Below are 13,659 nucleotides of genomic sequence, written 5' to 3' on the forward strand. Positions count from 1 at the left end.
TTTCAGTGGGCACCACATGCGCACACTGCAAGGGCCGTCACCTCCTTCATCCATCGATCCATCCTCAGACCAGATCTAAGGTTTCCCCCGAAAACAATGGAGTGAGGGACGCCTCACCATCGCCTCCAACGAGGAAAACGACACCCACGGGCGCCGCCGACGATGGTGGCATCCTCGCCCACTTCAGCAACATGCAACATGAAGCTTCAAAAAAAAACGATAATCTCTATGCCTGAAAAACAAGCAACATGCCAGGAGTTATACATACAACACACATCGGACCATCTTCACCCAAAGATCGATGACCCTGCCTTGCTGCGATCACTGCTCCTCATGACTCCTGTTGCATGCCGTGGAAGATAAGATAAGATAGGTGATCTCAGTTTTTGTAATGAATCAGAAAGATGGGTATATTGTTTTTCTACTCCCTCTGTGAACTAATGTAAGATCACTAAACGAGCTTATATTAGTTTACAGAGGGAGTACTATATATCACAGCTTCATCACATGAAAATTCATAGACTTTCTCCACAATGAAACCTCAAGTACACACTAGTAATATTTCAGCAAGCAGCAGAGCGGAGCAGAGGAGATCATCGTAGTCCGCTGCTGCTCCAAGTACTACTGTACTAGGCATGCAAGACATGTAATGTATGCATCTCTGCCAAAAGACATGAGGAGAGGAGATCTCTGCCAAAAGTACATGCATAGCCTCATTTCAGTCCGTAAAGCTACGACCATGATTTCATAAGAAACCACATATATAGATGGCAGAGCCTGACAGTTGTGTTGCAGGCCAGCATCAGCATGCTCCAATATGAGATTCTTGTCTTGAATCAAAAGAATGTACTACTACTTACGTAGAAGGCAGGGACTATATATAAACTTCACTGTTGCAATGCATGTACAACTGCAGTAGCCTTTAACCAATGTGAATCATTTCATTTGGACGTAATAACTGATACCTGAAACACACACAAACATCCTTTAGACATTTAGATTATTCAGGTCGATGCAGCCATGTAGGATTAATAACCACAATTGAGTTACAAATTATTGCCGCATAAGAACTGTAATCTCAGCCGTCGTTCTTCACTTACCCCTGCTATTGTATCATCTGCGGCATCCCTAACTGAACTTAACTGAGCCGTCTTGTGCTTCAGTTCCCTTTCTTCAGCGAATCTTTGGATCAACAAGTAACTTAGGAGGTGCCATAAAGAAAGAAAGAAAGAAAGAAAGAAAGGTTCAACTCCAGTGTGGCACTCACCACTAACTTCCTACCGTCCCGTCACATACCTGAAAAAGCTAAACTAAAAAGCATTGGTGTTGCCCGAAACAGAGGAGCCCCTCCTCTGTTTTTGCCAGGCCGCCGCTAACACTGCTGTTCCACCATACAACAGATTCAGTCAATGAATTCTGGACCTGCTTCAAGAGAATCCCAGTTCATGAACAATTCTTTCCTGCAGCGACTCATCTCATCCCATAAAGACCAATATCTTTTCCTAGGCATTGCATTCTGACTGTCAGAATTTGTGAGTTTCAGCTAAAAAGGGCACCAACAATGAGCATCCGCGTCACTGAATATCAGATTCCTGAAGAAGACCCCAACTCCTAGCCCGCGCCTCAGCTCCCCGTACGTACCTTTGAGTGTTGACATCTATATACAGAGATATCAGATATAGGTAGGTTGTACTGATGAAGATATTAATAACTGAAGTTGAGTTACAAATTGCTGTGCAAAGTTCTGGATCAAAGTATAATTTTGAAAGAATGACGGAACAAGTTAAACACAAAAGCAATCAGCGCATGGGATCCGACAACTGATACGTAGTTGGAATTGCTTCAACCAAATTCCAGTAAGGACCACCTCTTGAGAAAGCTTCCTCCAAGTTGGAGCAGCCTCTGATACACAGTTCCTTGAGGGCTGGGAGCTGCTCCAGGAGTCCCTCCGGTAGTGTCTCTAAACTCGGGCACCGCCTGATTTCTAGCCTCTTGAGCGCAGTGACTCCATACATCCCATCTGGAAATATTGTCAACGCGTCGCACCCATACACTTCGAGTGATCTCAATTTTTTTACGTTCCCAAGAATTGTTGGCATGGACAACAGTTTGCGACAATAACGGATCTGCAAATTTTCAAGAGATGCAGGCAACTTTGGTACCTCCACCAGATTTTCACATCGGACAATTGAAAGCTCCTGGAGTCGAGGTGGCAGGACATTTTCTGAACTCTATCGCTGGCCATTGTATTATATTATTGTTGCCTGAAATAAATAGATCCTCAACAAAACCAAAATGGTTCCATATATTCCGTTGTATTTGGGATGGTTCAGATGAGAGAAGACAGTGGCTATCTACTATATCCATCACTTTAATAAATCTGCAAGGTATTCTGTTCAGCTCCTCTTCAAAGTGCTCCACATTTTATGTCAAATTCTCGAGTGTCAGCCTCATGTAAGAGTCACCATGCCTCGAGAAATGATGGTCACCAATAGGAAGCCAACCAACTGTAGGTTCAATTAGAATTTTGCCTTTGCACTCAAGATTAGATTGCACAGACAGATTCATCAGATGGTAAAGAGGAATGTCTCTTGCCTCCTTCACCAGCAGATCTTCAAGCAAAGGGAGCGTCTTGGGCATGCTTGCTAGCATTGGGCATTTAGAAATATTTAGCTTTTTGAGCTGTGGAAATGATACAACTGCTACTTGTCCTGCCACCTCCTGATGCCATCTCTCTAGCTTAGGCATGTTGTAAAGCATAATGGTTTCCAATTTAGGAAAGAAGGGTGGCAGAGAAATACCGGATTCCCCATTGTACACGAGAGAGGGCAGCTGCCATAATGGTGGAAGATCCTTGCAGTTCTTGCAACTACTCAGACAAAGTTCACTGAGATGTTCTAATACTGTAGAGTTGTGAATCCATGATGACAATTTAGCACCAGTATAATTAGATAATAGTAAAGCTTCAAGCCTTTTGTGAGGTCGAAGTGCCTCTAATATTCCTTCTGCATTAGTATCTACTTCATATCCATCATGTAAGCTATAAGGTCCATTTCCCCAATCGAGTGACAATAGTTTCAAATTATGCTTGGCAGACATGTTGCATTGTTTAGCATTTTCTGCACTACGCACTTTTCTCAGCTCAGTCAAAGAAAGACCGCCACCTAGATTCAAATCTTTCAGTTGATCAATTCCACCACCTGCATCGCTATCAATGACATAATTCGTCAATGTCTGCAGAGAATCCAGCTACCAATACCTTGTGGCATGCGCTTCAAACGATAACACGCAACAAGAAAGATGTGCCGAAGACCACTCATATATCTTATGCCTTCTGGTAATTTCCGAAGGTATTGACAACCATTGAGCTTCAATGTTTGCAATCTGTACAACATGGTAGTGGCTTCAGGTAGTTCAGATATGTGAGAACAAGAACAATCTAGATAGCGAAGATGCTTTAATTTTGTCATATGTGTCTCGATTGAGGATGTCTTCAATGCTCGCAAGGCCATGAATTTTGACATGACCTTAACCAGAGAGTTGCGCGTATCCAGAGGAGTCCCAGTACACATCGAGTTCCATTGGATCAATATTGTGCGGGCTCGGGGAGCTAGAAATCGCTTCATGGCTGCAATAGTATTATCACTGACATAATCAAGTGACAAATGTCTAACCTCATGCTGTAACGAATTGGTATATGTGGATCCTTGCAGAAAGGAGCAATCATCTGAGCCTACGGTGACTGCAAGGTCATGTATGAGATCATGCATCTTACATTTAGTTGATCGGTGGGTGAACACATCTTCATACGCGGAGGCGAACAATTTCCTTTGATTCTCGACAATTTGTAGGAAAGATCTCCAAACGAGCACATCGAAGATTTGTTGGCCTCTTGTTTCTGATGCAATAAAGTCATTTGCCATCCATAGTTGGATTAACATATCTTTATCCATTATTCTGCCCTTGGGGAAGATAGCACAGAAGGAAAAACATATTTTTGCTTCTAATGACAAGTGATCATAGCTTAGCTGTAGTGCAGGTACAATCCCAGTAGTTGCAAGGATGTCATCTTTCCAGACATCACTATCCAGAACAGAGAACCACTCACTATGATGCTTCGAACGAAGTAAAGAAGCTATGGTCTTGATAGCAAGAGGCAATCCCTTACACTTGTGGACAATACCCTTAGCTACTGAAATCAATTCCTCTTGCCTCTCCACTTCCCTTCCAAATGCATTTATCTGAAAAAGCACCCATGATTGATCATCATCTAGAGGTGACATATGATGTGGAAGAAGTGTCCCCATTATAGAAGCAACTTGATTGCTGCGGCTTGTCACAATTATAGCACTACCTGAGCCAACATGCGAGCATAGCAATGATCTCATATCATCCCACTTCTGTCCATCTTCATTCCAAACGTCATCCAAAACCAGGAGGTACCTTTTGTTGCCCAACACTTCACCAATTTTCTTCTGCAGTGCCTCCATCTCGGTCAAATCACACTTGTTCAACATGGCCACTTGTATTATAGACCGGATTATTTCCTTAATATCGAACTTCTCAGAGACACAGACCCATATGACCAACTCAAAACGACGCACCACTCTCTGGTCATTGTGCACAAGTTGAGCAAGCGTAGTCTTACCTATTCACCCCATGCCAACTATGGGAAGCACTATGACATTGTCATTATTATTATTGTCGTGAGAGTGATCAAGCAATATGTTCACCACTAGTTCCTTCTCATCTTGTCTGCCCACAATCACTGATTCATCGACTCGAGAGTGTGTTTGCGGATGATCAACGCTTCGTGCCTCAGCATGTTGTAGGAAGTGAAAATTGTTCATCTCCAGAACCAGTTCATCTATCACTTTAAGGGCATCCTTCATCTTCATGCTCATGGAGAGACGGAAAACAACCGGGCTATTGATGGTGAAGTAGCTCAGCAACTGAAATGAAAAGAATAAAACAGAAATTAACAGGCTTCCATTTCCAAATCAAAACCTTAAATTTAAATTTAAAAACTTCCATATTAAAAGCTTAAATTGAATTAAAAGGCCGCTGTTTCCAAATTAAATCCCTTAACTGAAAACAGAGCTGGCCAGAGTGAGAAATTGTCTTTGCAATTTACCACTATTTTTGTGAAATTATGCAAGAAAGTGTGCAACAAATACTCGAGTGTTTCATGACATTTGACAGACTGACTTAACCACTGTGATGCAAGAAGTGCTCTTGTGTTCTTATGCAAATGAGCTCATCTGTCTTGTTGCCAGTAATAAGGTCCAGCAGCTCAGCAAGTTTACCGTCTAACGGAACACCATCTTACAAGAGGAAATGTATTCACATCTGTACAGTGTATTTGTAGTGCACAGGAATTTACAGGGTAAGATTACATATTACAGACCTCCCAAACGGGGCCAAAACTGAAAAGTGAAAACAGAGCCAGCCGGAATGGAAAGAAAGGTAGGACGAGGACCAACCTTGTGTGCAGTGGAAACGTGGCCGATCTGGGCAGCATGGCGGCGCAGCGCCTCGTAGTGGAAGTCATCGAGGACGTCGTCAGTTTGGTAGGCGGCAGTCTTGAGGTCCGTCATCCATCGGTGGACGGCAGCGTTGGTGCGGCTCTTGGCGTCAGCATCCAGCAGGATACACTGGATGGCGGCGAGGTGGCACTCCAGCTTCCGGCGAACCTTGCCCAGCCCGCACGCCCGCAGCAACTCAGCCACCAGCGCGTCGCCGGCATTGGCCGCCACGCGGTCCAGCAGCGGGATCGTCAGGTAACCCAGAGAATTGTGTGATGAGCTTTGTGGTGGGTAGAAATTACATTGTCCTTGCACCCTTGAATTGATGCCCTTGTATGCAGAATAATGATGTGCTTAGATTAACTAAACTCATTCCAGCAGCAGTGCTTGTTGGATTATTTGACTAAGCTTACAGTGGAAGCTGCCTCTGCATTTCCACCGCTACGAAGTTTGCCCTTTCTGGAGGTAGACCCAACAATATTTCTCCTCTCCGCCTAGGGAGCATAGAAATTAATTCGTCAAGAAAGAGTACAGGAGAAAGGGACAGAAGATCCATACAGACGCATTAAGCGGGTCACAGTTTATCACCTCAGGGACTTCCTCAGCTGGCATGTTGGTATCTGCTATACTCTTGCAGTTTTGTTGGGGCTTCGTAGGCTCATATACAACCATCAAATTCACCTCATCAACAATTTTACCAGCCTCTTCGAACATGCGTTCTGTGATATCCTCATCTCTAAGACCCTCACTCACTTTCATGCTCTTCACGATGAATTTGTCGGCATGGTGTATATCTTGTGGTAGCACAGTTATCTTCACACGATACATGGATTGTGGTCGCACAATGCCTTTGTCTGGCTGTGCACTGTACCGTGGTGTGTTTGGCGGTTGGATGTTGAAGGCCATGCAGTTAGCTGTACCATTCGTTAGCTCAACTGTGAAGCTTGACATCTCCTTACGTTCCGAAGGAAGCCCTAGTTCGAGCGGCTTAATCCCAAGCATGTCATCTTCATCATAAAGAGGGCTTATCTGCAAGGAAAGAGTTATATGTGTTCAGATGATGATGTATACTCCATCCATTTTATAAATTGCATTAGTACAAGGCAAAAGGTTCTAAATGACCATATGTACAACACTCTGTAAGTCCCCTAAGTTCGTTTATTCTAATGCTAGCCCAGTGAACCGGACAACCAATAATTTAGACTAACTAGGATAGTTGTCAAACACAAATTTGGGATTATGCTAACCTAGCAGGGTTAAGATTAGCTTCCAAATTAACATGGCCTTAGAGTTGAATAATTGACTGTTCCACACTCCATTAGCTCTCTGATCTAAATAATACTGTTCTCTATCTTACCCCGTCAGTGTGCTCATTCGTGCTTTCACTCAAAAAGCTTATTATTTCTGATACAGAAGGTCTACATCCCGGCTCTTGCTGCCTGCAGTGTACTGCTGTTTTAATGCATCTAGTTACTTGCTGGTATTGCAGCAGTGTCGGTGGCTTATTCCACCTGTGTCTCCACCTTCGAAGTACCTACATTTAACAAATGTTAATTATTTGTGACAATAACAAAATCTTACAGTGCAAATTATATCAATGTCATGGTGTGTGTATGAGTGTATCCAGCTGACAATATTTTAGTTCAAAGCCAGAAGTTAGGCTCGTAGTGTGTGCATCAACAGAAGTGCATCACTTCACTTCAACACATCGCAAAGAAAAAATCTACCTATGCGTGAATATATCCAGAAACATGTTTAAATTAGATATGTCATTCAGTAGGATTGTATGCATATTAAACAATTAAAAGTGAGAGAAATCATCCTTACATTGTTTTCATCAGGAACACCCATAGACCCTGTTAATAGTTCAAAGATTATGACACCCAAACTATATACATCAGACTTGGATGAAATTTTGCCAGCGTTCTCGTATTCCGGTGCGACATATCCTCTGCAAAAGAACACGACACAGAGTAAATGTAGGGCTGTATGGTAAAAAGTGTCAGTTAACTACTGGTTCTTCTGATTCATAGCTTACCGTGTTCCAAAACGTAGACCTGTAGTATGTGAGTTTTTATTTGATCTTGATAAGCCAAAATCTGTAATTTTTGGAACCATATATGTGCCATCTAGTAATATATTGGCCGGTTTAAGGTCCATATGAACAATATTTTTTTCCTTGTGAAGATAACGCAGACCTTTACAGATTCCGATGATTATATCATAACGTGTTTCCCATTCAAGTCCCCTTAATTCATCTGTACATAAAAAATAGGACTTGTATTAAACTACATACCAAGAAATAATAGAATGTTTTTAATTCAAGTCTATCCCTAACTTTTGGTCAGGACTTGAAAATTGGGCACTAGTCAAGGAAATAAGGCAAAGAAGCAAAGAGAATAGGTGCATGAAATGCAAGAAGATCTTTCTTACCTGTAATATGCTTATCAAGACTTCCATTGCTGATGTACTCGAAACAGAGCAATCTTTCTCTTACATTGGCCAAGTTAATTCCTTCTGACCCAGCCTCTTGTATTGATGTCTGATATGTATTAGAACAAAAGCCAAGAAACCGGACTACATTTCGATGATTAACCTTCCTCAGGCTATTAAACTCACGATCAAATAGCTTGTCATCATCACGAAGCCTGTGTAAGTTCACATACATCCTCTTCACAGAAACAATAATCCCCTTTCGGAGCACACCCTGTTGGTCAGAGTTTAAACAATGACCAGCCCTATAAAATACAAAAACAGAGCGGCCAAGTTCCGCCTCTACTGGTGGTACTTTTTTTTTTCCTAAAGCATAAATGGCAGGAAAGTTTCCTGCTGTGATTCTATTAATAAAGTGAAGCAAAATGAATTGGTGGTACTTCTTAGTTGAACTAGTAATATTTGACTGGACTAGAGATCATTTATGTATTTTCTGCTTGTACTGGTGGTATTTAAAAAAAACATTAGGAGAGTTTCGTGCTGAAATTTTATTAAAAAATTGAAGTTTTTAATAGAAAAGGATAGGAAACAAAATAAGATGAATCGGTTGTAAGTTGTAATGGAACTAGTGATATTTTAGTGGACTGGAGATCTTTCATGTATGTTCTGAATGGTAAATCGTAAATTGTACTGTACCTACCTTGTAAACCTCCCCAAATCCACCCTGGCCAATTTTTCTGTCTTGAGAGAAATCATTTGTGATGAGCTGTAACAGTCCCAAAGGCAGATCCTTGGGCTCCTCATCTCCATTGAGTATACGCTCCAGCAAGATTTCATCCCCCATTCAGAACTAACTACACTGTGTTATTCAGAGCTAGAGCATGAAAGTAATTAGTGTCGTTCACAAAAAAAAATAAAAAAAATAGTGTGCTGAAGACAGGCAGATCTATGAGTGCAGAAATCCGTAGCAGGAAAATGCATACGTGCTGGATATTTAGGTTGTACAGAAGATTCTCAGCAGAGAGCAAAGCAGATCTATGAACTAGGATGCCTGCACAGAGCAGAGCAGAGCATAGGCACACCTGTGACCTGTGAGGTGAGTTTCCCACTAATTCTACCAAATCTGTTCTAGTAAGAAGCTCTAGATCCAAGATTTAATGCCCATCGCTGCAATAAGGGGAACAGAAGAGGGAGGAGGAAAATGGCACACCTTTGCATTAGCCCTAATTGTAGGCAGCACGCCAGAGCACCATTAAATCCCCCATTGCAGCAGCAGAAGCAGAAGCAGAAGCAGCAGCAGCAGCACAAGAGATGGATGGAGGCGGGCCAAGAGAGAGAAGGATGCTGGTGGCGGCCGGAAGCGGCAGACGGCGTGTTGAGCGGCGGCGGCAGATGGGAGGGAAAGGCCAAAACTTTCCCCTTCCTTCTACGGTTCTACCGCGTGAAATCTCATCTAGGTTTTTTGTTTCTTTTTTCTTCAAATGAGATTTCAGCCACACCTTTTCCTTCCTGACATACTTAGATGAAATGTCCCACTTTAGTTTCACTGCCAGCTATACCTAGACATGGGATACCCAGCCCGGTCTTGACCACGGGCTGGGCCTGGGCCTGAGTTTAATTTGAGCCCGAAGAACACATTGGGCCGGGCCTGGGCTTGCCTTTTGCGTTTTAGGGAAGGAGCCTGGCCCGAGGCTGGCGGGCTTTCTCATAGACGGGCCGGGCTTGGGCCTGAAAACTCCGTTGGGGCAGGCTCGGGCCTAGATTTTCTACCTCGGGCTTGGTTAGGCCCGGCCCGATGGATGGTGAGGAATACTCTCAACTGCTCCCTCGCTAGGGCGGCACTCGACCATAACCTTGATCTGATATAAAAGCTCACCTGCCGCCGCTCGTCGGCCTCGGCCGCGGTGGCTGCGGGCAACGGCGTACCTAGGGGGTGTGTCAGGTGTGCCATGGTTCACCCAGAATTTTGAAAAATGTTTTTCCTATGTAATAATAAGCTGATTTTTAAGGCCCATTCTAAACAAATGAAAATAGAACTCATTTTTTTTAAGTGTGCACACCTTCCAGTTTATTTCTAGGTCCGCCACTGGTTGCGCGCCTAGTTAACGAAGGCGGTTGAGGGCTTGTGGGGGGGCGACGGTCGGCCTCAGGCGAGGTGGTTACGGGCCTAGCTGACGAAGGAGGTTGGGGACTTGTTGGGATGCAAGGCTCTGGAAGCTGGTTGGGGTTGCTGGTGTGCTTGGGACGTCATCCCTAGCATTGGTGTGCGGCTCACACCGGATGAAAGTCCCGCTCGATTTCAGTCGGTGCTGGTCACGAGGCCACTGGGTGTGCTTTTTCATTGTTTGAAACGTCATCGAGGAGTCCGCAACCTCTCACAACCCCAAGTTATCATCTCCTGGTGAAAACTGAGATTCTTTTCATCAGAGCGACGATGGCGGTGGCATTAGCACCATTACTTCGGTGGAAGCATTTGTTTGGAGTCATGTATTATGGTGGGAGCACCTTGTGTGGCTAGTCGGGCACCTCGGCAATTGTGGAGCGAGCATCAAGTCGGTGGTGGTGCGTCCATCTAGGGCTAATCGTTTCACCGACATGGGTGGTAGCAGGAGCACTCTCCCCATGTGAGGTGCGTCAGACGAGTCATGTTTATCATCCTCATGAGATTGGAGCAGCATAAGTCCGCTTCCCGTCGGACATGTCCTTCCTCTTCGACATCGATGAGGTTGTGGAATATGCTTGTGACTGGCGATTCGAATCTGGGTCATATGTGATATGTATGTTGCTCCAATGTGATATGTATATCACTTTGGTAGTGGTGAAGGCGACGATCGACTACCCGGCCATATGTGATATGTATGTTGTCGGCCTTACCGACATTTTATATGTCTTCTGGTGTTTTGGCCTAGTTTAGCTTGTCGAGGTATTTTCCCGACAGTATCCTTCTGAGGGTAGCGCAAGCGTCGGAGATTAAGATGGTTCACATGAGGAGATTTACCCTGCTTCAGGCCATTGCATCATGGTGATACCCTACTTTCATGCTTGTGTGTATTCATGAGATCTAGCCTCGTATGAGAACTAGGGTTTGTTTGTACCAGGGTTTGATTGTAAGATCGTGTAGGGGTGCTTGCCTAAGACTATTAGATGTGAGATTGTGAGGTGTAGATCAAGGGAGGGGTCCCTGCCTAGCCTTATATGGTTGGACACAGTGGCGAATCTACCGGTGAGGCTTCGATAGGCTCGAGCCTACCCTCAAAAATTGTAAATTATTTTTCTACTACTATGCATCGGCAGGCCCAGCCCAGGAAAAGCAAGCCAGCCGGCCCTTGTAAGAGAATTAGGCAGGCGAGGAAACCAGCATGCAGTCCCACGGCCGCACACCCCTCAAAAAAAAAGAAGTCCCACGGCCGCACGCTCCCCATCTCTCGTAAAGCAGCCCTAAAAAAAATCTCTCGATGACTTAGCCGCCGGACGAGTGGATTTGGAGAACAGATTCAATTTTTTGTTCAAAAATTGATATTAAAAAAACCAAAAAAATCTAGTAAATACTACATGTTTCCAGTAGTAATATGGGATTTTTTTCAAAATTTATTTGCACAAAACGATTAAGAGATAATCAATTTTTCTTCAAAAGAGCGTTCAAATTTCTCGGCGTAAACTTTGAGCCCACCCTTCATTTTCTTTCTAGATTCGCCACTGGTTGGACAATTGCATGGTTACAAGGTTCGAGTCAATTAGGAGGAGAATCTGTGTCGGTTATTGCATGCCAAATACAGAAGACCGAGCTAGATGCACAGTAGAGTTTGTGTCTTGTACCCTAAGATGGCCACGCGCCATGTATCGATGGTGTAATCACATACAGACACATTTCACCACAACAAGAACTAGCACGTGCGACGTAGGGTATTACACCTTCTCAGTAGGCTGAACCTGGATAAACAAAGCCTCAATCTCGATGATGTTTGACCCCTGGCCGAGTCTCTAAAAGGGGATCCCCTAATCTCCGATCTTGATGAGCACTGGTCGACAGCTACCCTATTGCTGACTAGTTCATAATTAGCTATCTAACCCCACAATTGGCAAGTTTTTGTAGAGAGTATGGGCTAGGAGAAGACTTGGACATGTGTGACCAATGGATGGAATGGCAAAACATCATGACAGCCACCGGCTACGCAAACTATACATCCTTGCTCCCTCGTTAATCGATTTGAAAAAAGTTCATCAAATTTGATAAAATTTCATCGATTTTGAATAAGAATTTCACAAATTTGAAAAAAGTTCACCGAACCTAAATCAAACCTTCGGATCATTTCCCAAACAAGGATTGTCCATGTGGCAAAGAATGGCCAGGATTAGTGGCATTTTGCAAAGGGCACACACCAGGGCTGGCCCGCTTTAGTTTTTTTTCGTAAAAAAAAGAAACAAAATTCCGAACGGCGCAACACCCTCCTGGCCCGGCCCGCTTTAGCTTTTTCGTTTTAAAAAAAAAAAGCGCAGATCAAGGCTCGAACCCGAGACCCCCTTGGTATTGATCGACCCAACTAACCACCAGGACTATAAGTACCGTGCGTCTAGTTTCTCCCTTTTTATTCTTTTTACCTTTCTTTTCTTCTTTTTTCTTTAATTCGTGATTCTTTTTTGAAATCGACGAACTTAATGTTCAGTGTGTATTTATACAGTAATTTTCAGTGTTTATTTTAAAAAATTATCGCATAATATAAAAAGTGCAATATGTATTTATACAATAATGTTAAGTTTGTATTTACAAAAAGTCTTACATAATGAAAAATTCAGTGTAAATTAAAAATATGTCGACAGTAGTGAAAAGACGTAGATCGATTATTACAAAACCTATATAACAAAGAAATATGCAATAATTAAAAACCCGAAGAATAGCCAACATCTGATAAAAGATACAAGAAATCCGAAAATAAAAACACATACAAAAAAAACGAAAGTCAACAAAGCTCTGGACGTGTCTATAGTTTATAGAGTATAAAAGAGAGTAAGCCAGTAATTAGCTCGAACAGATTGATTGGCATAATGGTTTGTGCACGCGCTGCGAATTTCGATGGACCCAGATTCGAATCGAGGCGGGCGGCGAACTTTTTATTTGATCGAACGTGTCTAAATTATTGTATAAAATGCCGTAGGCCTGTATGATCAAAGAAGGCAGCGAGTGGCATAGTGGTCTGTGCGCGCGCGCCGTATTGCGGCGACGCAGGTTCGAATCCCCGGCCAGGCGGTTGATTGGTTCAAACGATGCCATGGTTCAATTTAGACCGGGAATGCATAGTTCAGGATGCGATCGACCGGGATTTCGACTTGAGGATTCAATTCGTCAAACCTCTACGAATTCAGAGTTTAAAATGGACATTTTTACTTATCGCTTCCTTTGAGCAAGCACATCCACTCATTATTTTCCCCAAGTGTTGACCCAGCCTCATCCCTCTCTACATCCCCGCATGCGGCCGCCTCTGTTCTCCGATGTTCACAGAACTAGATGACCCGTTGCGCCCATGGCGCAAAGGCCGAGTGCAAGCCAGGTATTAAAGGAGTGTGCATTGAAATAGTTTACAGCAACCAAATAAGAAGCATGCACTGGCTAGCTCTATGTATCCCTGCGTTATTGAGATCAACATGGCTGTTTTAAATAGCACGACAAAGTCATTTTAACATGAAAGTGAAAATAATAAATGTC

At 43.4% G+C, this 13,659-nt stretch overlaps 1 protein-coding gene across 1 annotated transcript; it reads right to left on the reverse strand.

The window, feature by feature from the left end:
- Positions 1 to 1,679: 1,679 nt before the first annotated feature.
- Positions 1,680 to 9,434, reverse strand: LOC109751882 (uncharacterized). Its single transcript, XM_040397260.3, is given in 12 exon segments — positions 1,680 to 2,226; positions 2,228 to 3,251; positions 3,254 to 4,952; positions 5,484 to 5,855; positions 5,939 to 6,019; positions 6,114 to 6,554; positions 6,883 to 7,059; positions 7,353 to 7,476; positions 7,564 to 7,783; positions 7,959 to 8,232; positions 8,659 to 8,832; positions 9,169 to 9,434. Coding segments are annotated over 11 exon segments (4,983 nt in total). The 5' UTR covers positions 8,803 to 8,832; positions 9,169 to 9,434; the 3' UTR covers positions 1,680 to 1,799.
- Positions 9,435 to 13,659: the final 4,225 nt, after the last annotated feature.

This window comes from Aegilops tauschii, chromosome 7, assembly GCF_002575655.3.
Source record: "Aegilops tauschii subsp. strangulata cultivar AL8/78 chromosome 7, Aet v6.0, whole genome shotgun sequence".
NCBI classification, from domain to species: Eukaryota; Viridiplantae; Streptophyta; class Magnoliopsida; order Poales; family Poaceae; genus Aegilops; species Aegilops tauschii.